Source organism: Arvicanthis niloticus, chromosome 10 (genome assembly GCF_011762505.2).
Source record: "Arvicanthis niloticus isolate mArvNil1 chromosome 10, mArvNil1.pat.X, whole genome shotgun sequence".
Classification (NCBI taxonomy): Eukaryota; Metazoa; Chordata; class Mammalia; order Rodentia; family Muridae; genus Arvicanthis; species Arvicanthis niloticus.
In genome coordinates this window covers 20953347-20980176 of record NC_047667.1, presented here as the reverse complement: position 1 = coordinate 20980176, position 26830 = coordinate 20953347, and the positions used below count along the sequence as shown (strand labels likewise).

Below are 26830 nucleotides of genomic sequence, written 5' to 3'. Positions count from 1 at the left end.
ATGGGTTGAATCATGCTTAGCCACGTGTTATATGCATGGCCTTGAGCTAGCACCTGTATGCCTGTATATTCTGAGCCACATCTCTAATGGGGGGAGACATGAGCTCCTTTCTCTGAGATTCTGGATTAGTGGTAAGGTTGTATTCGGAAAATTCCCTCACTGAGTCGGATTGTTCTGATTTCACCAAAAATGAAGAGCCAAAACCACGCATGAAACACCAGGAAGGGTCAGCTCACACTTTCTGAGCTTCACATTGAATTCTAAACTTTGCAGACTGCAAAGAGTTAAGGATTGGCAGTCTCAGAATAAGGGTGCTGGTGGGGAGCTAATGGGGCTACATTCCTGCAGTGAGTGAGTCACAAGTCAGACTGGAAACTTCTTGTAAGAGGTAGCTAGGGAGAACATAACCTACAAACCACATTACCTAGCTCAAACTTTCTCCTGCGTTTATTCTGCTTTGCTTAACCATCTTTACCAAACTGGTCTGGTCATAAGAATCACCCATGGGTATTTGTTTGAAAGCACAGATTTCTGACCTTTTGGAAATTTTGTTTACAAACTCTGAGAAGATGGGCCAGAAAAATCTATTCTAGTAAGGAACCTCAGATAACACTCATGATCCGACTAGTTTGAATAGCAGTGCCTTAGCCTGGAGGCTTGCAGTTGTGACTTTGTATTAGATTGTCCAGGGAGCTTTCACAGGAACACCCTTCAGCAAGAGACCTTTGTCTTTGCCTGGGAAGGCTCAGCCAGGCTCAGAAAGTCTTCAGTGGCACAGGGGAACTCTAACCAAATCGGACAGTGTGAGATATCATATAAAAATTCATTTGCTCTTAGTAATTACACTATGAAGATATTTGCCGCAGTCTAAGGAGAGTAGAGTCAGTGGATTGAACACAAGATAGGTAGATTAAAAAGTTTCGCGGTTAGTCATTAGGGAAATGCAAATCAAAACTACAAGATAACATGTTGCATCTGCTACATTGTTTCATACAGGTGGTAGCTGAGGAACAAAACCCAGAAAATAACAGCACCTGTCAGTGTACATTTCTGGTGGGAAGGTAAAATGGTCCTGGCTGCTTTAGTGAACATGTGGTGTAGTCTCAAAGTTAAGCACAGAATCTCCACATCACCAAGCATTTTTTTTTTTTTTTTTTTTTTGCTCCTAAGTGCTTGCCTAGAAGCATTGAAAGCAGGGGAGAAAATCATTCTGATTAGAAGGAAAAAGATTGAAATGACAGGTAGACAAGCAAGGAAGACTGTGACACTTGCAGAGGACAGCATTAAGTGTGCCTGGTGCATGTGACGGGTATAGATGCAAGATAAGATGGCTACTTACACAGCTCAAGATTTCTCTCATATCTATTTCTTCTTCTTTCCGTCTCCCTGCCTCCCTCCTCCTTCTGCTCCTCTCCTTCCTCTTCTTTCTTGTCCTCCTCCTCCTCTTCTTTCAGTTGCTGGGGATGGAACCCAGGACTCTGTGCATGCCAGGCAAGCACTTTATCACTATACCTCCAGCTCCAAGAATTTAAATAAGTTTATTTAGTGTGTGTGTGTGTGTGTGTGTGTGTGTGTGTGTAGGAGAGTGGGTACACGTCCCAGCCACACTGTGTATATGAAGGCCAGAGGATGACTGTGGGATTTAATTCTCTCATTTTACTTGGTAGGTTCTGGGGATTGAACTCTGGTGGTAAAGCTTGGCAGCAAGTGCCTTTTACTCATTAAGCCATCTCACTGGTCCATGAACATCTTGTTTTATTACATTCATTATGTCTTCCAATCTACATTACAAAGTCTTTGAGCATAGACATGTATCTATTTTTAATCGTATAATAAAAGTTTTTATATTTAAAAAGTTCTGTGATGTCATTTTTGGGTCAACAAAAAGGTGTCCGAACACCTGTTGTTTTCATTGCTCTTGACCACATGCTTTGAAGTGGAACTGCAGGGTAATACGGTAATTCTCCGTTTAACTTCAGAGGAAACGCCAACCATTTCCACAGCTGACTCCACAGCTGCTGTGCCATTTCACATTCCCACCAGCGAGTGCATGAGGATTCCAACTTCTCTATATCCTTGCCAACATTTGTTATTTTCCACGTTTTTCTGATTATGGCCAACCTGGTGAATATAAAGTGGTCTCTCTCTGTAGTTAAAATTTGCATTTCCCTAATGACTAACAACTTTTACATTTACATAACGTTTTCCATTGCACCGCCTCTGTTTTCCACTTGTTACACTGCACAGCTTACTTCACAGGCTAGTTATAGCAGCACCGTTTGCCTTGATCTATCACAGTATATAGGAGATAGTAAATCCTGGACAAGGCTTAGGTAGAAGGAACAAAAGACAAGACCCAAGAAAGGGTCTTTGTTGAACTTCTCTTTCCTCCCTGATGCATGAGGCCGGATCTGACACTGCTCTGTTTTCTGAAAGTCTCTCATGCCCAGCTGCTCCCTCATCTTAGCATTCTCTCTTAGTTCTCTGTCTAAAGTCTCAGCTGGAACAGATGCACACATATAGAATAAGGAGTTCTCGCTTACACTTGGGCTACAGAATCACCTGCCCTGGCCTTCTTGCTTTAGAATGAGCCATATATAAATAGCCATGATGTGTCAAACACTCTGTCCCTTGACATTTGATATCCTTGCTAATGGAAGAACTAGTAACCCCGAGTACACATTTCTGAGAGATTAAGCTCCAGGGAAACATTTCTCTCTCTTGCTCTATGTATTTATTTAAATTAATAAATTAAAATAGTTAATATTTTAGCCTATCTTGTAATTGTTTTGAAGTAAAAATGGGAGGGGGGAGATGGAGAGAGGACTCCATGGTTAAGAGCACTGGCTGCTCTTACAGAGAACTAGAATTTGATTTCAAGCACCTGTATTCACAACCATGTACAACCCCAGTCCCACAGGATCTGGTGCCCTCCTATGGCCTCTTCAGGGACTACACACACTTGGTGCACAAGCATACACACACATGAAACACCAAGTTGGAGGAATGCCTCAGATTTTTTGTCCATCCTCTGCAGAGTCTAATTGTAGCCACGGTACCTAAAGCTTTGAGCCACTCCTTCCAGGAGCCTTCAAGGACATTGGACTAGTAGTTGTGTTCTCTCAGGGCAGGAGTGAGAACCTTTCCCCCTTGTCTTAGTTAGGGTTTTATTGCTGTGACACCATGACCAAGGCAACTCTTATAAGGACAACAATTAATTGGGGGTGGCTTACAGATTCAGAGGTTCAGTCTATTATCATCAAGGCAGGAACATGGCAACATCCGGGCAGGGCTAGTGCAGTAGAAGCTGAGAGTTCTACATCTTCATCTGAAGGCTGCTAGCAGAATACTAGCTTCTAGGCAGCTAGGATGAGGGTCTTAAAGCCCACACCCACAAGGACACACCTACTCCAACGGGGCCACATCTTCTAATAGTGCCACTTTCTGGGCTGAGCAGATACACACCATCACACCCCTCAAGGGTCTTTCTTCCCATTGGGGGTTTCAGAAAGCTTATCTTTTTTAAGGCTAGAAAAGGAATCGAGAAGGAAGAGGATAAGTTCCCTGCTCCTTCTCCCTCCAGGCACTCTGTGCTCCTTAGAGGTGTGATTGTAATCAAGAGAGGGGAATCGAGCTGAACCTGGAGAGTGGGACCTGGCAGACATGCTGGTAGACACAGGGAGAGGTGTGAATAGGGAGAAGTCAGCCTGGAGAACATGGCTGGAGCATGGAACTGATTCCAGATGGGGAGGAATCTTTGTTGTCTCCATTTCTCTGGGGGGAGGGGGGGAGGGAAGGGTCACAAGGAATAAGCTAAACCCCACAGTTTTCTGGGGAGGCAGGACTGGGGGATTGGGACCTCCTTTTAGTTCTAGAGCTGTCCCTTAAAATCCTGTCACCTTGGGCTTTTGGGAGTCTGTTTTCTCTTCAGAACTAGTAGCACAGCTTTTGAATTCAGATAGATCCCGTCCTTAACACCTGCACCGCCTTGCACAGCCTTAGAATTTTTAAACCTGGGACTTCATTTTCATAAAATGGAGCAATAGTGCATCCAAGTTGTGTTACTCTGTTTTCTGTTTCCAACAGCACAATACCATGAACCAGGCTGAGTTATAAAGAAAGGAGGCTTATTTTGGCTCACACCTCTGGAGTGTTGAACTTATGTGGGGGAACACAGGCTTGCCCCCGATGGATAGAGGCCTCCTTGTGAAGGAGATGGCATAGGACTTCACATGGCAAGACATAGGGGATACATGTACGAATCTGTCTGCCTTCTGCTCTTTCCTCCCCCTAATTTAGTGGAGTACTGTGATATTTTGACACATGTATTCATGGTGCCTTGTCCAAATCAGATTAAATGTGTCTCTTTTCTCAAACTCTCTTTTTAAAAAGCCATGAATAAGTCAAGGACAGAGCTCAGCCCCACAGGCTTGTCCAATCCTAATAACCCCACAAAGGCAAGCTCCAGCCGGCCATGTTCCCTCCCTGTGAATACTTTCCTCATGTGATTAAGTTTACAACATAACAAATGTGGGGGTATACACTCATGCCACAGCAGTTATGGAAACTCAATAATAAATCAGTGGGGAGCAGGTGATGCAAGATCAGAGAATACCAGTGAGTCTGAGAGCAAGGTAACCAGGGTTTGAACAAGTGTTTCCAGCTAGCTGTGTAACCCACTCAGAATGGAGCCCGTCTCTGTAGGAAGGTGTGATGACAGTGTGCTCACAGAGCTGAGATAGGGCATCTGTAAGACTATCTCGTAGGGCTCTGCACAGAAGTGAAGGATTATTGTTGTTCTGAACCTTGGCCTCCCACAAAGGCTGAATAAGTACTAAATTGGCCAAAGAGGGAGAGTGAGGGAAGGAATGTGAATCTTAGCAGGAGTCGCTAAAAAGCTGGCTAGTCCCCACACTGTTTCTAAGGCTAACGATTAAGCCAGAGCTTCACGGAACAGTTCACACTCTGGGAGGAAGGTAAGGACTTGGCAGCTAGGGAGAACAGAACGGGGATGTCTGAGGAGGGTGGGGGCAAGCAAACTTAGAGCTTTCAAACCCCTGGGAGACACAGAAGGTCCTAGTCTGGAGAAGGGAAAAGTGGAAGCCTTTCAAGCTCCATTCCTGTGTCTCCCTTTGTGACCTCCACTCCCTTGTAACCCACAAAGCAGAGATGCTGGCCTTGAGCCAAGAAGTGCTTCTTTCCGATGCCCCCCACCTGGCAGCTTCTGGGCACATTCAGATATGCCTAGGGTTGAAGTCCAGCGAGAAGACAGGAGTTCTGCCATATTCTAACGGAGGCTACCTCTCCTTGCTTCTCTTGCCCAGGGAAGAACCCTCTAGCCACCCCTTTCCTTGCCCTCTACTTCCCCTTGAGCATTCTGAAATGGGACATGGCAGGGCCAGGGCGCTGCTGGTTCTGGGCACCACTGAGAAGGTGGATCTTGAGTGTTTCTCTCTTGGGAGCTCAGCCTGTACACTGTGCCAGGGAAATGCTTCCTTAGATTAGTGCTTCCTGGGGTGGGGCCACAACAGCAGGTGGCAGGAACAGCATAGGGAAGGGGAACCAAATCCCAAGAGCCCAAGCCTCTGGAAGGGGTTCTCTCAAAGTCTCCACCTCAAGCTGAGCTGTCAGAGAGCAGCTGATGTTCGATACACAGACCCCTTTATTTGACTGTGATCATGGGGGCTTGAGTCTTAACTCCAGATGTGAAACGAACTGGAGATTAGAGAAGGGAAGCAGAGGCAGGAAGAGAGAGAGGCCAAGGGGCAGCTCCCAAGTTAGAGAGAAGACAGGAGAAAGGAAATTCTAGAAGACAGTCCAGCTCAAGTACCTGAAGTCAATATTCTATCTGGATTAAAGCCTGCTTGATGTTTTCCCAAAATCTGTATTTGTTAAGATAGGCTGGGAAAGTAGAATAGTTAAGTTTCCAGCATGAGACAGGCCTACAGGCAGGACAGGCAGTAGATGCCACTCAGAGGAAGAACGCAGATGTCAGGAGGACGACAGGCCAGATTCTGTTCATCTTCCTTTCCTCCTGAGACCTCATTCCCTGGTGAGTGGAGGTGGGAACCAGGCAGGTGAACTCTGAGTTACAGGATGGTTTCTACCAAACCTTTCATTACTACCAGCTCTCTCTTCCCTTAGGTTAGTCCTGGCCCAGAGCTGGGCACCCCTCACCCAGCTGGATCCTTGCCTCATAGTTCATGCAGATGAGGAACTGGCTTGCTGTAGGTGTCGGCATTTTGGATAAACTCAAAGATGAACTTCACCTGGTTCTGGTAGTTGTGAACGGAAATTTTCTCATTGAGTCCATGGATACTGAGGGAAGAAGCATTTCGGGGGAGGAGATAATGTCAAATGTGACAGCACAAGAGTTGTCGAAGAATACCCTCCCCGCCTCCCTATCCCCCCATAAGATTGATCCTTCCATGGGGGGCAAGGTGAAAAAAGTCACTGTCAGCTTACGTGTGACCTAGCGGTTATTTCTCAAGGACCTGTGCTCATGTACGAGAACAGTGGGGGAAATAACGACTAAACTGGGATTTATCCACTCGTCTGTTCTGAGGTCTGCTTCTCGTCTGGGAGAATTATCTTCCCAATTTTTTTCTTAGGATAGAATCTCCTGCTAGAGTTTTCTCTAAGGTTCGGCTCATCAGGGGTAGAAAGGAAAGGCAGAAAGGCAACATTTCAGGACACCTCTTAGGTCTCTACTTTATCTAGAAACCCTGCTATCAGATCTCATGCTCACCTACAAAGTACAAAGATGATAGGAAACAGAAAAGTCAGCCTCAATTTTAACAAAGAAACAAACCCTAAAACATGAATACTATGCTGTTTGTTTTTTGAGACAGGGCCTCTCTATGTAGTCCTGGTTCTTCAGGAGATTGCTATGTAGACCAGGCTGGCTTTGAAGTCACAGAGATCCTCCTGCCTCTGCCTCCCTTGCACTGGGATAATTAAAGACATGGGCCACCAGTGACTTGCTTGTTGAGTGCTCTTCTTAAGAACACATTCAAATACTTTCACTGTGTTTCAAGTGACCTGTGGTATGGTGAAGAAATTGGGTGTGTTCTGACAGACTGCAGAAGGCTAAATGGAAATTATCTTCCCCAAATTTCAAGGGTCAAAATTTGCGAAGAAACCACAAAACACATGACAGTTAAAACTGGTGCTCACAGTTTGGATTTACATAGTATTCCTTCTGAGAAGGAAAATGACAGGTCCACATTTGAACACAATACGTGTTTACTTATTAAAGAATGTGGGTGGGACTCCTTATTTTATAGGTGAAGAAAATGAGATCCAGGGGTAAGCATTCTTCCAAAGTGAGAAATACTAAGGAAAGTTTCTTTATGTAGTAAACTTTCCTCCCTCCCTTTCTAGACATGGTTTTTGTATTGGCTGGTTTTGTGTCAACTTGACACAAGCTGGAGTTATTACAGAGAAAGGAGCCTCCCTTGAGGAGATGCCTCCATGAGATCCAGCTATAAGGCATTTTCTCAATTAGTGATCAAGTGGGGAAGGCCCACTGTGGGTGGTGCCATCCCTAGGCTGGTAGTCTTGGGTTCTATAAGAAAGCAAGCTGAGCAAGCCAGGGGAAGCAAGCCAGTAAGTAACACCCTTCTATAGCCTCTGTGCTTCCTGTTTCCTGACCTGCTTGAGTTCCAGTCCTGACTTCTTTTGGTGATGAACAGCAATGTGGAAGTGTAAGCTGAATAAACCCTTTCCTCCCCAACTTGCTTCTTGGTCATGATGTTTTGTGCAGGAATAGAAATCCCGACTAAGACAGTTTTGCTACATAGCTCAGACTGGATTTAAATTTGACAATCCATGGGGCTGGAGAGATGGCTCAGCAGTTAAGAGCACTGTGTGCTCTTCCAAAAGATCTGGGTTTGAATCCTGGTTGTCTCACAATCAACTGTTCTTGGGTGCCCTCTTCTGGCCTTCAAAGACAATGCATGCAGATGGTATACAGATATACATGCAAGCAAAACACTCATATCTAAAATAAGAATAAATAAATATCTCTTTAAGTGGCCACCCCTGTATCTCAGTCTCTTAAGTACTAGGATTATAGGCCACCACACCCAGCATTACCTAAAGATCTTATTTTCAACAAGCTCTTACCAGTTGTCTGATCTCCACCTTTTAAAAGAGGAGTGTGCATGGGGGAGGGTGGTTATCCCCACAATTCCTGGAACAATGATGCCAAACTGGTTTCTATGATCTCTCTAATTTGTCAAAATTTGGCTTTCCTTTATTCTGTAAGTCATGAAAACAGGAAGGGACAGATCAAATATACCTTCTCTCTGCTTTGCTGCATAACCATGTTTCACTTACCTACTGAAGTCCTGAGGCTGGAGGGGAACAGGGTTGAACCGGTACATGCCATCGGTTATGTTGGCATAGTGTCGGCTGTCCGTATTGGCAATACAAATACCTAGAAAGGGAAGAGGAAGAACAAATGGATTTTATGTGAGCATCATATCCAACAAAGTAAGGGAACTGGATGACTGACTGGGAGCTGACCAGGACCTTGGGGCACTGGAGAGCCATCCTGAGACTTCTTAAGAGCATCTGCCTAGAACTCACTCTCTCTCTCTCTCTCTCTCTCTCTCTCTCTCTTTTTTGAGACAGGGTTTCTCTGTCCTGGAACTCCCTCTGTAGTCCATGCTTCCCTTGAATTTAGAGATCCTCCTGCCTCTGCCTCCTGAGTGCTGGGATTAAAGGTGTGTACCACCACTGCTCAGCACCTAGAAGATTTATTTTCTAAGCTGTCCATTTTCAAATCCTTACAAAAGCTTGAACTTTAACCCAGAACATGGAGTCCCCTGGAAGCCCTGTGAGATAGCCCTGAGTGGTCCAAAGCTAAGTTGTTCTCATCTCATGATGTCCAGGGAGGCCAGTGCTTTCATTTTATCCTCACAGACAAGGCTGTTTGCTGAATGAGAAAGCTAGACTAGAGAGATCACTTGGCCTTTATTACATATCACTTAAGACAGAAGAAGTAAACAAGAATGGGGCCTTTTACTGCTGGTCTCATCTTCTGAGAGATGACTGTGCGCTGAAGGCAAAGCTCGGGTGGGAAAATCAGGAAACGCCTCCTAGGCTCTTACTATCCCACAGGTGGCCAGGCCAGCCAGCTGGGCTGGGATTTGCCTTGGATAGGCATGACCTTTGGGAAAAGGCATCCCCAGAATCACGGCCAAGTGTGTGAGATGATTCAAGATGGTATTTTGTGCTTTGTTCTATCTCTCTCCTAATGTCATATGGGTACCTGGGTCTAATTCTGTGCTTTGCGGATTTCTTCCTGTTGATTTTCTCTACCCCCACTGTAGCCTGATCCTGCTAATGGGATTATGGCCGGTGGCATGGAAGGGGTGAAGGGAGCCTTTGAGGCTGAGACAGGAGGAAGTAGAGTGTGAGATCCAGGGTCCAACTAGGACCAGCCTTTTGGAAAGACACCCCCAGAGGATTCTTTGGCACAGTGATGACTGACTGATTTCCAAATCTCTGATCTTGATTTGTGGACATGAGCAAATGTGAAATCCTGTGTCCAATTCCTTCTATGTAGGTTTACTTGTAGTTTTCTGTGAACACCTCTGGACTTTGGATCTCATAGTAGGTGTTCTAAGTTGTATGAAGTTCCCCAGGAGAACCACTGCCAGATTTGGACAGTATGCTAGAAGACAGGGAATAATGCCTGCAGGTCCCTGTGCACTTTCCCTGCACAGGGACCTGCAGGCATTAGACTGAAGCAGAGCAGGGTTGATATGAATGCCAGGGGCTCAGAGGCTTTTCTGGGCTAACGTTCTGAGTCCAGCTGCTGAGCTGTTTGTTATTCTAGGATGTTGGTGAGGTAACTCCTTCAGGAGAGGTATAGTCTAAGTCGGTCCCCTCTCGATGTCAGAGAGGCAGAGATTGCTGCTGGCCTAGGTTAAGCAAGTATCCACATTCAACTGACCTAATTTATTGTTTTTGTTCCTTTCCTGTTTGCGGTCTCGCTTCCACCCCCAAGGGAAAAACACAGTTCCAGGGACAGGAGCAGCCAGCTGTTTCCAGGATGAATGGCTGTGTTGGGGGTAGGGGAAGGGGTATCAGATAGGAAGCAGTCCCAGCTACTACCACCCACCAGTCACAGCTGATGAAGTCATTACCGGGGACGACGAGATTGACTTCCGGGAAGACAGACTGTATGGTCTGTTGAAGCAGCTGGTAGCCCATGGCCTGGTCATCAGAAGGGCTGATGGGCAGGGGCTCAAAGGATCTCAACACACGCAACTGGACTCGGTCATCAGCCACAATGCTCTTGACAAGTTCTAGGACCTTCAGGGTAGGAAGAAAGAGGGTTTGAGTTCTCATTGATCTACCATCTAAGCACCAAATTCAGATCTTTTGTTTCAGCAAGGTAGCACACTGGAGTTTAGAGAAAAAGCTGGCTATTTTTTTTTTTTTTTTCCAGTAAGACCCCAACCTTTACTGCCGGTCTGTGGGTGATGTAAGGCACTTCCTAGAAAGCATTGCAGAATTCAGCTAAGTGTTTGAGGGGATTGTCTTACAGCTATGAGTCAGACTGGAAACTGGGTAATCTGGAAATTGTTCTTTCCCTGGGGTTGTGAGCCATGACCTTTAGGTAAAGTGTAAGAGACTGCAGGAGGGGAAACTCAGCCATTTCAAGGGTGATCCTGCTCCAACCTGCGAGTCTTGGGAGGGGTCACCACAGAGCCACACCACATAGTTTTCCCCCCTCTCTTGAGCCGCAGCCTATTTTTAATCAAACACTGAGCCAGAAGGCTGAACTCAACACACACCCACAATCAGTGTGGAGCTGGAGTTGAAGTTTTTTCCCTTTTGCCTTTTTTTCTTGAGAGGGACCACGAGAAAACTCCAAGAAAATAGAGCCTGAGGTGACTAGGGGGAATCCAATCCTTGATCCCAGGACAGTACAGACCGGTCCCGAGGCTCAGGTCACATGAGGAAATGGACCAGGAGGCTTACAATGGTCCCCAATCCAGTCAGACACACAATAAAAAGCTCAGTATCAACCATGTGATCAGTGGTTGGTTTGAAGCTGCTTCTCTCTGTGCCTCACAGCTGGAGATCACCCCAATGGGGCCATTATCTGGAGTGCTCCCTTTAGGCCACTGGCTCCCTAGAAGTGTGGTAGAGGCTGCACCTGGAGAGAGCAGTGAAGGTTCCCACATCTAGCTCAGAACCTCAATCAAAGCAAATGTCCTTTGGGGAGTGGGGGAGGGTTATAAGAACTCATTATCATTCAGATCAATTTTACCCCAACAGTAGTATCCTCAATGCTCCTAATATCGAACTCACTGCGGGTATGGCTGAATGGCAGAATGCTTGTCTAGCATGCTCAAAGTCCTAGATTCAAGTCCCAGTACCTTAAACTGCCCCCCCACCCTATACTCTTCACACTTTTTAACCCAGGAAAAGGCTCCTAAGTCATCCCCTATGCAGTATATAGGGGCTGTGCCTGCTTTTCTTGCTTCAGGCTACTCCAGATGTTTCTACATCTAGAACTGAAGAAGATACAGGGATTGGTTCCCTTTAGTGAGAGTCAAAGGCAGGGGCTGTGTCAGCCCCACTCCCTTATCTACAATATTGAGCAGGTAAAAAGTAATGAATGTAGGATACTTAAGCTGTGAAAGACAAGAACCAACAAAAATAATAAATAACAGGCGTTGTGTCACTAAGTGCCTTGCCCGTTGTATACAGTTAGGATGCAGATACACAACTGCATCCTGAGCACAGCCAGAACAAGAGGCAAAGATCAGGAAAGAGTTCGTCTCAGGCGCACAGTCTGGTGTTGAATCTGAAGAGAGGATATGGAACTGGTAGTGAAGAGGCAAGAGATAGCCCTAGGGTGGAAAAGGATGGGGGAAAAAACAGAGGCACGATGAAAATGTTGTGCTTTGGATAATTACTCTCAGTGGCGTGACTTTGGGCAAGATCTAGACTCTCTGTGCCTTTGCTTGCTCAACTGTTACCAAGAGCTGAGATTCTTCTCCGTGTTTATGTTCTGCTCGATACAGTATGTACAGTATGAGGGGCAGGAATGGGGTTAGATGTTACAGGGAGCCATTCCTCAAACTCATCACAAAAATGTAGTTATAATTGGGTTGCTAAACAATGGGATGGTATAGATTGACGACTGCCTGTCACGGGTTTTCCAGTAAGTAGCCTATACAGCTGGATGGAAGCTGGACTTACAACCATAAAGACCTGACCACATCTTAAATAGCCAATGTTCTTACCTCCAACTAACATAACACTTGTGAGATAGGAACATAACTCTACACATGAAGGAGGACACCACAGACTGTGGGAATGTGCCAGGACTGTAGACTGAGAACTAAAAGAACAACCTTGGAGATCTCTCTCCCACTGATAGTCCCTCCTCCAGTCCCATTATTGTGCCTCTTATTATTGTTGAAGGGGTGGGGTCTACTACAGACAGACAATTATTATAGCTCAGAGTGGCCTCTAATTTACCATGTTATATCAGCCTCCTGAGGGCAGGGATAAAGGTGGGTCTTGGCTGGGTGTGGTGAGCATCCCTTTAATTCCAGCAGAGGCTGGAGGACCTATGAGTTCCAGGCCAGTGGCGGCTACATGGTGAGACCTTGTCTTGAAGGGGATGTAAAGTGAATAAATAAATAAATCAACGAGGGGGAGGTTGGAGAAGCAGGTCAATGTGCCCAAGCTAACATGCCACTACCATGGCATTTAATTCTGCTTATGTCCCTTCTGTCACTGCACAATCACTTGGTGACACAGCAGCTAGTTACCTTATACTAACCACTTATGTTACCTGTTCACTCATTTGATTATTTGCTCGCTGCTGTCTCTTCTTGTGGACCTGGACCACAGGTACCATTAGAATGGGAATCTTGTCTTTCTGGTTCACAACTATCCCAAGTACTTAGAAGAAGGCCTAGCAGGGTCCAGGGGTGCAGGCCTGTAATTCTATCTACTTTGGAGGCTAAGGTAGGAGGATGAAAAGTTCAAGGCCAGCTTGGGCACCTTAGCAAGGCCCTGTTTCCAAATAACAAGGTGGGAAAAAGTCGGGGAGAAGCTGGGGATATAATGGGAGGGCCCTCACCTAGCATGTGTGTGGCCCTAGCCACCCACTTCTGTCTGGATTGTGGGCAAGAGTAGATGTAAGAAGAGAATTGTGGAGCCGATGTATGTGGATCCAGCATGATGCTCTGAGCATGTGGCCCTGGACAAGAGAAAGAAGTGACCGGGACAAATGGGTCCTCTGAGCTTTCTAAAGGATGGAGACTTTCCATCTCTCACTGGGGCAGGTGGCCAGGATGAGTCCAGGGGATTCCAGAGGCCGTCATCAGACAGACCAGGAGGGAAGGCCTCTGTGGTTAGGAGGGGAAAGTGTGAGGACCAGGGAGAGGAAAGCTCTGGTTGGTGGAAAACAACCTTTGGAAAAGGATTGAGTTAAAATGGGGTGGAAACAAAGAACTGGTGGAAAGCTTAGCTGAGGAAATCCAGTGATTTCCTGCTGAGCCTCCAGGGAGGGGACAAGGTTGGCACCTGATGGAAAGCAGCTGAATCCAGGATTCACACTGAGCTCAGTTCCCTTCCCCAAGGCCCTTCCCCAAGGCTGTTTGCCCTCTCCCAAGTCTGAGGGGTGCACCTCCCTCCCCACACAGGGACAGGTGAATCTTGTATGGGAAGGGGACTCTTAAAAATCATCAGGTAGAAATCTAGGTGTTTCTGACCCTTGAGCATATGATCAGAGTTTCTACTGTATTCTAGAATGTACTGTATTATTTATCTGCCAGGTGTTGGCCTGCCCCCTTTTTCATTTTGTTCTTGTCATTTTGAGTGTTGTGTGGGTGTACACCTGTGCGTGCACGCGCACATGCACGCATGCACGTGTAGTGTACAGATCAGAGGTTGATGATGTCGGGTGTCTTTCTCTATTGTTCTCTGCCTTTTCATTTTATTTTTGACATAAGATCTCACTGTGCAGTCTTGTCATGTGTGGTGGTTTGAATAAGAACAGCCCCCATGGGTTTACATATTTGAATGCTTGGTTATCAGGGGGTGCTGCTACTTAGGAGGATTAGAGGTATGTCACTGGGGATGAGCTTTGAGGTTTCAAAAGCCCAAGACAGGCCCAGTGTCTTTCTCTTCCTGGTGACTGTGGATCCAGATGTAGAAGTCTCAGCTCCTTCTCTAGCACTAAGTCTGCCTGCATGCTGCCATGCTTCCTGCTACGATAATAATGATTGAACCTCTGAACTGTAAGTAAGCGCCAATCAAGTGCTTTCTTTTATAAAAAGTTGCTATGGCATGGTGTCTCTTCACAGCAATAGAACACTGACTAAGACAGCTGCCTTGGAACTTGCTATATACACTAGGCTGGCCTCGAACTCAGAGTTTTACCTGCCTTTGTCTCCCAAGCACTTGGTCTAAATGCATGTTTCATCTCATTCTGGTCCGAGAGCTCACCAACACAGCTAGACTGACCGGTAGCCAGCAAGCTCCAAGGATCCTCCTATCTCTGCTCCCCAAATGCTGGGTTACAGAGGTGCACTGCTGGCCTGGCTTTTCTGTGGGTGTGGCATTCAAACTGAGGTCCCCATGCTTGCATGGCAAGCACTTCCTACTGAGCCATTTCCCCAGCTCCTGTTGCTCTTCATTGATCTACTTGGTTTTGTTGTTGAGAATTTCGTATGAGTACTGTATTTATATCATCCCACTAACTCCTCCTCTCTCCCCACATTCTTTCGAAAATTCATGGCCTTTTATTCCTTAATTATTATTGTTTCACACACACACACACACACACACACACACACACACACACACACACACACCCTGCTGACTTCATTTAGCATTGTTCATATGTGTTGTTGCTTTCGAGGCAAAGCCTCTAGCCCAGGCTGGTCTCAGACTGCACTTACCTTCTCATTTACCCTACTCTTTGGCCGTAACATCTTATCCTTAGCAACATCTTAATGGTCCTTTAACACCAGCTCAAATTTCTACTAATAAGAAAAGACTGTGTGACCTTCCAGGTGGCTTTGAGTGGTCCTGTGGGAGTCTGTTCGCCCCTGATTATTACAGCACAGGGAAGACTTGCAGGAGGAAGCAGCCCCTGGAGCTGGATTACTGGATATGTACTCATAGACACGATGCTTAGGCACTCAGTCGCACTGCATCCCAGTTTTCCTTAGCTGAGTGAGTACAGTATAGTTCCTATCTTACTGGGTGCTGTGAGTGCACACATCTGTCTACCCAAGGATGGTACCAAGCACATGCCAATCCCACAAGCCACTATAAAGATTTACTACTATCGCTATCATTCAAACCAAAACCAGCCCTTAGGTATTGAGGGTCCTACTTCTTGATGCTAGACTTGCTCTTTGGAGCATAAGTACATACCTCGTGTACTGACTGCTTAGTGTGAATTCGGAAGTTGACCGTAGCCTGAGCCAATGGAGGGATGATGTTCACCTAGACAGAGAACCATGTTATCTCATCTGAACATCTTCCATAGCTGGCCCCTGCCCAGGAAACACCAACTACCACCAGGAGGAGCAGAGGCAGCTGCTCTGGTTTAATGTAGAGTCTGCTTTGTCTTCTTCCAACCCTTTACCTGCTGTTATGTTCACTTTTAGGGTCTCTGCTTTAGGCGAGATCTTTGTACTTAATGGTCCTGGAGTGATCACAGAGCAGTTCAGAGCAGGACGGCTCTCCCTGTGACTGCCAGGATGACTCCATCCTATGCCACTGGGAGGCTTCTGTGTGCGTGTTCCCAGGACACCCTGGCCATTCGTGCTAACATTAGTGCTTATTTGCAGCAGAAGACCCAGAGTTTCAAGGATCTCTACCATAGAATATGTGTTTAATCTCTGAAGGGAAAATAGTGCTGACTGTTTTGCATGTCTAGTTACAAAATCTGCCATTTTTTTTTTTGTCTGAACCTAAGACTAGTTGGAGAAGACAGGCTACAGGGCCATTTCCTCTGTCTTGAGAGATTTCCTTTATCTTTCTGTGGACTGCTTAAAAAAAAAAAAAAAAAAAAAAGCACAGGGTACAGGAATATGCTGGGCTATTTAGGAACTGGCAGTGTGACTTCTGAGTACCTGCTACGTCACTGCACCTCTGCTTTTCCAGCTGACAGCTGGGACAATGCTACTTGTATAGTCCTACTAGAATTAAATGGAATACTGAGCAAACCCCATGGAGAGAAAACCACAGATCAAATGCAAGCGCACAGGACTAATGTATTAGTACATAGCTGGAAATATATGACTATTTGGAATAGCAGCTGGTGAAGATTGTCTAGGTTGGGTCAGGTTTATTGTGCCAGAAGTAAACTTGGAGACATTATTCACTTGTATCATGCTTTGGACTGGGTGCGGTGGCACACGTCTTTATTTCCAGCACTCAGGAAGCCAAGGTGGGCAGGTATGTGTGGGGTTTAGGCCAACCTAATCTACATAGTAAATTATAGGCTAGCAAGGGCTACACAGTGAAACACTATACAAAACAAAACAAAACAAAACAAAACTTCAAGCCTAAATCAGACTTGGGTTCCAGGTTAGTATACTTTCTCCAAATCATGTGGTACTTTTGAAAATGACAGCCCCTGGAGCTGTGCTTGTGACACTGATGGCATGAGTGAATCTAAGTCTCTTCAAAGCCCAGTGCCTACATTGGACAGGCTTGGTCCATTAACAAGAGATATCCGTTACTAAACAGTGCAACTGCAAATGAGCCCACTTAGTGAAAACGAAATGCCACCTTTATAGAATCAAAGCTTATCAGATTAGTGATTCTTAATTCCAGGAAGTAAGACTCATATCGAAATTATATTTACTGAGGCAGATTTTAAAAGAAGGTATCATAGATTTTGTAAGTGACAAGTGAGCATCTCTTTGAATGTATACCAGGGGAACAGACATTAATCATCCACTGAATTAATTTGGTGGATAAATCTTTATAAACAAAAAAAGATTCTACTTGGCTGGTGATCTCACTCAGGGTTAGAGCTCTCACCAGGTAGAAGGCTGCAGGCTTGGTCTCTAGCACTACCAAGAAACCAAGCGAATAGAAAAAATAAATAGAGGCCTTTAATAATAAAGAAGGTTAGAAAGTTTTAGTGTACATGGACGAAGTGCTAGGGAAATATAAAACAAGTGGAGTTGTAGTCAGAGGATGGGTTTGGAGACCCAACTCCCCCAACCCTGTCTATACATACATCGATTGATGTGACCAGGACTCTCAATGGCCCGTGGACTTTTGCCGGAGCCTTTGCTCTTGAGGCTTATCCAACTGATTGCAAGGAAGAGTGGCAGGGGACAACACTGGCCCTTCCTGTTATTCATACTGTGGCCACGGCAGGAAGGGAAAGGCCACAGATAAAGTCAAGGGATAGAGGTGCAGGTGTAGCTGGAGGAACCGGATCACGTTACCTTGACTCCTGCATTGAACATGGTGAGGGCTGCGGTAGTTCTGACCATTGCATTTGTTACGGGCTTCCTCTCCAATAGCCTGAACCAAAAAGGCCATGGTTAGACACCAGGAGGAACTGTGCAGTGGAGAGAAAGGAAAGTTTGGAATTTGACTGTCTTTTTTAAACCTTGAGAGAAACATGAGCTATACATTAATTACACAAAGTATCTGTGGCTGAGGAATGACTAGTCAGGACAGGTAAGCCAAGAAATGTGCTTGGGACCAGGTATCTGAGGTCAGAGACTGAGAGGAGCAAACATAATATATTACCTGCTCACAATGGGACGAAATAGCCACAGGTTTTTCAAGACTATATTGGTAGGGAAGGAAAACTGAAAGGGAAGGAAGAAGGTTAGCAGGAGGAGGGGGTCAGCAGAGTGGCGACGATGCTGTCAAACCCGAGTCTCTCTACTTCAGGCCTACCTCGGGGCCCTCAGAGCTCAAGTCCCCACTAAGGTCAGCTGGCCCAGTCTGCATGAAGCCGGAGTGAGGCATGTTCCCACCTGGGTGGGTGTATCTGACTATTTAGAACAAGTGCTCAGCACCCTCAAGGATGAGTGGGAGGTAGATCTCAAGGGACCTGGGTATGCTAGGCTGTAGGGCCTCAGCTGTGTGCCACGAGCTTCAGACAAGAAGCCCCTTCTTGGCTCAGCTGCTGGCTGGGAGGAGGTGAGGAGGGACAGAGACCTGACTGACACAGTGGCCGTTCATTACTCTATAGCTTCGTCTCCACCCTCTTTCTGCTCTTCCTCCATGGCTGGCCCAGAGCATTCAAGGTTCCCCCCACACCTCATCTGCCAGTAGCTTCAGTGCCTTCTTCAATGGCCCGTCTCCAAACAAGTTTGGCATTGGTGTCTGCTCCAGTCTGGAAGAGAAGCAGAGTTCTCAAGATCAGGTGTCTCCCAGACCAAGATCAGCATCTTGAAGATAAGGGAGAAGGGTACAGGTTTCGACAACCTTGCTCAGGCATGAACCTGACTTCCACCTTCACCAACCTGAGCTGAGGAACCAGAGTCCCTTCCCTGGTCACAAGTGTAAGTCAGGGCCATGTCCTGCCTTTGTGCTGCTTCTCTGTACCCCCATGTCCAGTCTCAAGGTGCCTACCAAACTGTGCCCAGACTGCCAGTCTACTGTACCAACTACTGTTCTTTAGGACAGGGGTTCTCTCTCTCTCTCTCTCTCTCTCTCTCTCTCTCTCTCTCTCTCTCCCTCTCCCTCTCTCTCTGACTAAATTCCCTGACACAACACCTTGCTAAATGGTGGCTATTCATTCACTATCTGATGAACACAGCTCTCTCTGGTTAGGGTTAACTATTGTTGTGATGAAACACCCTGACCAAAAGCAATTTGGAGAGGAAAGAGTTAATCTGGCTTACACTTCCACATCACTGTCCATCATTGAAGGAAGTCAGGATAGGAAGTCAAACAGGGCAGGAACCTGGAGGCAGGAGCTGATGCAGAGACCATGGAGGGGTGCTGCTCAGCCTGTTTTTTTTTTATTTTTTTTTATTTTTTTTATTTTTTATTTTTATTATTTTTTTTTTATAGCACCCAGGACCACCAGCCCAGGGGTAATACTACCCCAAATGGGGTAGGTCTTCTTACATCAACCACCAATTAAGAAAATGCCCTACTGGTTTTGATACAACTGGCTCTTATGGAGGCACTTTCTCAATTGAGGCTTCCTCCTCTCCAGTGACTCTAGCTTGTGGCAAGTAGAGCAAACTAGACAGCATACTTTCTTTTTACTTTGCTAAGAGAACTTAGACACAGGTAGTGTTGCTCTTGCAAACCCTGACTCTTCATCCATAGTCAGTGTCCCTTATTTATCTTGGTCCTCTTGCCAGAATATCAGGAGAAGTTAGACAGCTTTACTGGGCACTGCCAACTGCTTGGCTAGGCTCTGGCCTACCAGGCTAAGGGCTTTGGCTTGGTTTTTGTCTGCTGGCTCCTGCATGCCCTCTAGTTGTACTGATAGATCTTTTTGATCCCAGGACTGTTTTTGGTATTGGTGGCTTTGTCCCTCCTGTAGCCTGCACCTCTTCTCCCCAGGCCAACTTTAGGGCAGGAAACACAGGCTGGCTCTTCAGTCTCAGAGTGGGTAAGTGCCTGGTCTTCCATCCAAGGCCGTCCTGGGAGCAGAGCCAGAAGCTGCTTACCGGCTGAGAGCGGCGGAAAGGATGCCAATGCTTGTCTCCTTTGGGGGAGCTGAAGAGTGGCCTGGAGTCATGTTTACTTGCAGCAAGAGGTCAATGGCACCCTTCTCGGTTACTGAAATCCTGTGGAAGGGGATCAGAGGTGAGACCCCAGACCATCTCCCCACGGAATTATTCCGCAGATCCACAGATCCACCTGTATGAAGGTCTGGTGGTCTGGGAGGTCAGCTGCTTTGCTGCTTTGAAAAAAAAAATCAAGCTGGGCAGTGGTGGCGCACGCCTTTAATCCCAGCACTTGGGAGGCAGAGGCAGGTGGATTTCTGAGTTCGAGGCCAGCCTGGTCTACAGCCTGAGTTCCAGGACAGCCAGGGCTACACAGAGAAACCCTGTCTCGAAAAAATTAAAAAAAAAAAAAAATCAAGAAGAAGGCCCAAGACATGATGAAAAGGAGAGGGAGTGGTACAACAGATACCCGAGCATGCCTTACAGATGGCAGGCTGGATTTACCTCAAACAGAGTGATAACTCTTCAAAGGGTGGAGGGTAGGGGTGGTCCACTTACATGGCAACCGGCTTCTTGAGGTTCGGAATGAAGTCTTCCAAGATAAAGCTCCCTTCATCTACAAGGAAGGCTAGCTGGACACCCCTTGCCTGTAAGACTGCTGCCATCTGCTGAGCCCCCTTTGTCCCAAACACCTGTAGACAGAAGACCCAAAGCCAGAGTCTTTCTCAGCCAGAAACAGACATATAGAGACAGCAAATGCAGATTCTCTTGTCACTCCAGAACCTTCCTTCCTAGTCTTATTCTGTGGGGCGGGGCCTGAGATGGTTGTCTCTCAGAACTGTTCAGTGTGAGAGTCCCTCTGGGCCCTACTGATTGCAGAAATGAAACTGGGACCTAGACAGTGGAGCAGTCATCCAGGTTGAAAGCCAGTGGCATCACTGCAAAGAAAACACGCAGTTCTTTTTCTTTTGTACTTAGGTTTCCTGGGGGTAGAATTGCCAGACTCTGTTTGCTTTAGATATTAGCAAGAGTTTTATTCTGGCACACAGACACACAGAGACTGGCAAACGGCTATAATGTTTCATGGAACCCCTGTAGCTGATGGGCATACTGGATCAGGGTAAAGCACCCCGCCTCCAGAAGCAGCCCGAGAGAGGTACTGGGTAAGGCGGCTTACCTCCTCATCATGGCCCAAAGCTATGAAGAAAGATCTCTTGGGGCTGTAGTTTCTAATCAGCAGGAGCTCCAAAGCGTGTAGGATCGCCTAGGATTCAGGAGAGGAAAGCTCATTATGGTTGGGTGTCAGAGGCATTCCTCAGGGATGGTGGAACTAAGATCTGATAGACTAGCTTTCAAGAGAACCAATTGAGGTGATCCAGAGCTCTGTAGAAACCCCTTCCCACCCAAGAAAAGCATCTATTTACCAAGGTCTGCTGAAAGGGCCCCTGTGCAGGGGGTCATCTTCCCCCAATTCCTATGTGGTTGAGAAATCACGGTTCAGAAAAATGGTGTAAAAAACTGATAACGACCATCCAGGCCTCCTACCACCAATTCTTTCAACTTAACTTCCTTCCTCCCCCACACCAGCTGAATTTTCCCATTGCAATTTGCTCCTGGGCCCTAAGTCAGATAGTAAGCATAGCGGTCCAGACCATCACAGAGTTTTTGTTGTCCAGCGCACCCCGGCCATGGATGAAGCCATTGCGCTCCAGGCCTGAGAATGGGGGCACCTCCCATCCTTCTTCAGAAGCAGGAACCACATCAAAGTGAGCCATCAGCATGTAGGGCTGCAAACTGGGGTCCGAGCCTTGGACGGTGAACAGGTAGCTATACTTTCCCACGACTTCATGTTGGACAAGGCTGCTGCGGAACACTCTAGGAAAGACTTGGAAGAGGAGGAGGGATGAGAGGCAGTAAGTAAGCCAGGGCCACAGGGTGGTTTCCTTCTGTTTCTCTACCATTTCCTGTTCCCAAGTCTTTTTTTTCTTTCTCTCTGTATTTTTTTGAAGGACAGCCCCTTAGAGACCTAAATTCTGATCTGTCTATTCAATTTCTAAAATTCCTCTTCTATATATGTACATACATTTAAATATATATGTATATAATATATGATATATATGTATATAGGCATATATATGCAATAAACTGTATACACACACAGAGAGACATTCCTTCCAGGATCAAACCCCTCCTATTTTAATATGCTATTTAAAACTATACCATTAAATATTAGGGCTGGAGAGATGGCCCAGAGGTTAAGAGTATTAGTTGCTCTTGTAGAAGACCCAGGTTCAGTTCCCAGCATCCATATGGTGACCCACAACCATCTGTAAATCCAGTTCCAGGGGAATCTGATGCCCTCCTTTAGCCTCTGAAGAGTGTGTACATACACAGTGCATAGACAAATACACATACACACAAACTATGGGTAATAACTCACGATCCGACTCACCCTAGCCCATCATGCTATCAGACATTAACATTTGCAGGTGAGGGTTGTGTTAAAATATGAATGTAATAGTTTCTAATATCCAAACTACTCAGAGGTAAACATGATCACTATGTACAAAATTCTAAGATCTTTTTCTTTCAGGAAAACTTCATGGGCATGTGCCTGCAGTCCCAGGACTCAGGAAGCTGAGGGAGGAGGACCTTAGTTGAAGGCTAGTTGGAACACACAATAACACTCCTGTCCCAAAAACCAAAATAGATGGGGGTGGGGCAGACATCGAGACAGAGACAAAGGCAAGTGTCTTAGGGTTACTGTTGCCACAATGAAACACTGTGAACAAAGCAAACGGAGGAGGAAGGGCTTTAATTGGCTCACATTTCTTTAACCGATGTTCATTTCTGAAGGGAGTCAGGACAGGAACTCCAAAAGGGTCAAAACCTGGAGGCAGGAACTGCTGCAGAGGCCATGGAGGAGTGCTGCTTACCGGCTTACTCAGCCTGCTCTCTGATAGAATCCAGGACTACCAGCTGAGGAGTAGCACCATCCACAATGGGCTCGGCCCTCTCCCGTCAATCACTAAGAAAAATGCCCCAAAGGCTTGTCTACAGCCCAATCTTCTGGAGCATTTTCTTGATGGAGGTTGTCTCCTCATGACTTTAGCTTGTGTCAAGTTGACATTAAGCTATCCAGCACAGTAAGTTTTTATGTTTATGTTTTGTTTTGGGACAGTCTTTCACCACAAAGTCTAGAAACCCATGATCCTCCTGCCTCAGCCTTCCAAGTTCTGGGATTACAGATGTGAGCCACTATGTCTAGCTTCTTTTTAAGATTTTCAATCCAAGGTTGATGGAATCCACACATATAAAATCCATGGATATGGACAGTTGTGTTTAATATTTTTACTTTATATTGCTACTTATTTTAAAAAATATGTTTGCTTTGTCGGCGTGCCATGTGTGTGCCTAGTGCTCATGGAGAGTGGAAGAGGTGCTGGACCCCCCCGAACTGGAGGTACAGGTGAGGTGAGCCACCATGTGGATACTGGGAGTTAAACCCAGGTTCTCTGGAAGAGCAGTCAGTACTATTAACCACTGAGCCACCATCTTTCCAGCACCTGTACAATGTATGCTTTAATTGGCCATTTGTGTAGTGATGACTATGTGGGTTGTTTCCATTTTAGGCTGTTAGAAATGCTGCTGTAATGAAGAAAGAAAGGAGCGTTTCTACTGTGTTTTGTGGAGATAAAAACTGCTCTGTCCAGCCATACTTCTGTCTGCAGGTACGGATGTTCTCAGGGCAGAATATTCACATTGCTGGCAGGCCTTAGGAAAGTGTTAATAATGACTGTGAACAGAGCCCACTAGGTGGAGTGCCTGCATGCCGTATGAATGTATATGGTAGTCCGGGTGGACATGCTGGGACAGAGGTCTAGACATTTGCACAAGAGAGTGAATGAATACTTTGTGTTACCTGTTAATGACAGAGTTCATTAATTGATACATATTTAGGGAAAAGGTTGGCAAGTCAAACCCCAAATCCACAGTTAGTTCCCAGTTCTTAGTTCTTCAAAGGCTAATTATAGTTCTCACCTTGCCCTCCACTGTGTAATGTTTGGATTCACCCTTTTATATGTTCTATGTACAAAGTAAAAGGTAACCCCAGAGAAGGTGACTGTCTTCTATTAATGCCAAAATATATTTCCTTATTGCTTGTCAAGGACAAAGTCTCCAGTGTATGTCTGCCACCCTTAGCCCTTAGTTTGTAGCTGACCTTTTCGGATATAGTCTCCAAACTCAGCAAGGGCTGTGGTGTTGGATTCCTCCTGGCTGAAAGACACTGTGGGAATCTGGATGGCACCTGTTGGGATTCAGCAGTCAGAGATGGAGGATTAAAGTTGATAGAGGTTTTTGTGCTTCTGATAAAAGACTGAAACCAGAGCTGAATGTGGTGGTGACAGCTGTAAACCCAGCACCTTGGAGGAGCAGGAAACTGTCCCAAATAGAAGACAAAACCAAAACCAAAAAGGAGAAGAAGAGGAAGAAGAAGAAGAGGAAGAAGAAGAAGAAAGGAAAGAAAGTAAAAGAAAGAAAAAGAAGTAAAAGAAAAAGAAGAAAGGAAGAAGATAGATAGATAGATAGATAGATAGATAGATAGATAGATAGATAGATGAGGACAACCCACCAGCTTGCAGAGGGATATTTGCACGATGCTCTGGAAAAACTATTCCCAGGCATCTCACTCCACTATATGCACAATTCATCTCCCACTCCAGGTTAGCATTTGGTCCCTGTGTCAGCCTGCATATGTTTGCGAAGGCAGTTTTTTTTTTTTTTTTTAATTAATCCACTACTTAACAGAAAAGAGAAGTTGAGCCCAGAGTTACAAGGTATCCCAGGAGCCTACACAAACGTTCTTTTCTCCTGAAAGGCCAATGAGTTAGTTACCTTGTTAAATCCTCGTTTTTTTAGGGGAGAACTGGTTACATATTACACCCCAGGAAATAATTCATTCTCTTCAGAACCAGCGAGTCCTACGGACTCCAAAATGTTATCTAGAGCTTAGTTCTTGTCGGAGCCCGGGGAAGATCATTTAATGAAGCTAATAAGTTTTGTTTTAAAGGCATCACAGGGATTTAAAAGGTTAGAAGATTTAGAGTTGAAAGTACTACAAAGGAAGGGTGGGTGTCAACAGTGCTGAGAGGAGAGAAGTTGAAGCCTCCAGGCTAGGCAAGGGAATACCAACTCGAGTGGCGTGCTAGACCAGGGCACGGTGTCCCGAACGCATGCGGGAACGCTGGTTGGGCTCGTCTGATGTGTGGCGGGTGGAAATCCAGCCCGAGCAGCTAGCAGTCCCTGTGCAGAGGGAGAAAGCCCCGGGTTGACTGGAGACTGAGGGACCCACATCTGAGCACAAGGGGGCGGAGGTTCACCTTTCAGCGCCTCTTTAATAGCGACGCGCTCCTCCTCGCTGAACTGGGAAGGGATCCGCGACGGCCCCCGATTTTCCCTGATCCAAGGGCCGGTGGATCCGGACACGGTAGCGAAAATGAGAAGGAACACAGCTGCCCAGCCGGGCAAGCCAACAAGTGGCTCAGCCATGTCTCTCCCAAGGCACCGCCAGTCAGGTTGGAGTTTGGACCTAAAAGACTATAAAGCCTGACTCGCTGCTGTCCAATCATCGACTGACCTGGATAGCAGCTGACCAACCAATAGAGAGACCCGCCCTTGCGCTACTGCTCTCCAGGCAAGGGTCAGGACAAGCCAGCTCTTGTTCTAGTTGGCCTTTACTGTACGAGAGCCAAGGGGTGTGTGTGCGTGTGAACTCGGTGGGTTACGGCTTTAGTTTCATTGTAAATTGCAACAGAGTGTCTGTTGATAGGTAGTGTTTTGACATACCAGCTCCGGAGAGTTTGTTCCTGTTTTGAACCTTTTCTTAGCATGCTAATGTGTCCTTGTGCCCTCCTCAGGAAAATGAATAGAAATATGTAGCAGTGGACGGTGGGGAACTGGGCATAGCCACTTAATAGTCCCAGACGGCAGGGAAGCAAGAGGTTCCCAGGATCCAACGTGGATGACGTTACCGGAAATACCCAACAAAGGGGAGATAGGTAACCTGCAGAGACCACCTCCAGAAGATAGGCATGGCCCCCAGTTGAAGGCCATGGAACTCCAGCCCTAGCAGCCAGCAGCGAGCAGTCCCTCTGCAGAGGGAGACAGCCCCGGGCTGACTGGAGACTGAGGGACCCACATCTGAGCCCAAGGGGACGGAGGCTCCGGCTCCCCCTATGTGTGTAGCAGAGGACTGCATTATCTGCCATCAGTGGGAGGGGAGACCAGGAAGGGGGAGAACAACATTTGAAATTTGAAATGTAAATAATAAAATAACCAATAAAAAAAAAAAAAGAATCCAGTATGATAGGTCCCTTCCCCAAAGCTTTGAGATTTAAGCTTGCCTGCCCTGGGGTTTTCCTTTTAAACTCCAACAATTGTCCCCAAGTTCCTGTTTGAGTATTTTCTCTGTCCTCCAGCTTACATTTGTGATGGCTCTTAAATTCTTTTATTAATGACACCAAGAACCCCAAGAGGGGACTCTGATTTTCCAGTTGTAATATGATGGTCCTGCTGAGACACTGAAAAAGGTCTTCCTTTTAATTAGCTAACAGAAAAAACGAAACACAGTCCTGTGCCTCTAGACAGCATTAGACAGGTTTCATTAGTACACTTTATTCATGTATATATTTTGATCAAATTTACTCCTAACACCCTTCACCTCCTCCTCCTCTCTCTCTCACCCCCACACACATATACACCCCCCCCCCCCCAGCCACTAATCACCTCTTGTCCCAACTAGTCTCGGTCTGGGGTGTGTGTGTGTGTGGGGGGGGGGTGCAGGTGTGTTCCAGTGACTTTAACTAGGGCTACATTCAAACGTGGCAGGCACTCATTCTGCCATAACCCCTACCCATGTACCTCCCACCTACATGTGATCCAGCATATCTGGCATAGTTGAGCCAAACAAACCAGTTTAGGGGAATGAAAACACAAGACACTGGCCTCCAGCATTTTCGGAAGTATCTCTCCCAGAGCAACGGTCTTACAGGTTAGAGGCATTTTTGTTTCATGGATCTCTTAGACACAATAACTAAAACATAGCTGGTTCTCATATCCCCCCTCTGGAGTTGTATCCTGAATCAAATCCTTGACTCCGATATGGGTAC

General features: G+C 46.2%; 1 protein-coding gene across 2 annotated transcripts; it reads right to left on the bottom strand.

Annotated features, from left to right (window-relative positions):
- Positions 1-1885: 1885 nt before the first annotated feature.
- Positions 1886-25253, bottom strand: Pm20d1 (peptidase M20 domain containing 1). 2 transcript variants are annotated; one of them, XM_076941138.1, is made up of 14 exons: positions 25043-25253; positions 23884-23970; positions 21314-21546; positions 20839-20925; positions 20220-20353; positions 19662-19781; positions 18292-18367; positions 17773-17834; positions 17463-17541; positions 15427-15498; positions 10158-10326; positions 8341-8440; positions 6194-6318; positions 1886-2121 (listed from the first exon to the last, which is right to left on the bottom strand). In XM_076941138.1, the coding sequence occupies exons 1-13, from the start codon at positions 25209-25211 to the stop codon at positions 6195-6197; spliced, it is 1512 nt and encodes a 503-aa protein (XP_076797253.1). In that variant the 5' UTR covers positions 25212-25253; the 3' UTR covers positions 1886-2121; position 6194. The 2 variants fall into 2 exon arrangements, with proteins under 2 accessions (XP_076797253.1, XP_034368595.1); XM_034512704.2 differs by lacking the exon at positions 1886-2121 and having other exon boundaries at positions 5640-6318.
- Positions 25254-26830: the final 1577 nt, after the last annotated feature.

Bases quoted from the DNA above. Each gene is read 5' to 3' on its own strand.
- Pm20d1 (XM_076941138.1), bottom strand. From the start codon at position 25,211: ATGGCTGAGCCACTTGTTGGCTTGCCCGGCTGGGCAGCTGTGTTCCTT. The intron at 15,499-17,462 runs GTAACGTGATCC...TTCTCTGTCTAG, and splicing joins TGTTCAATGCAGGAGTCAAG to GTGAACATCATCCCTCCATT. The intron at 10,327-15,426 runs GTATGTACTTAT...CCTACCCTGAAG, and splicing joins CTAAGCAGTCAGTACACGAG to GTCCTAGAACTTGTCAAGAG.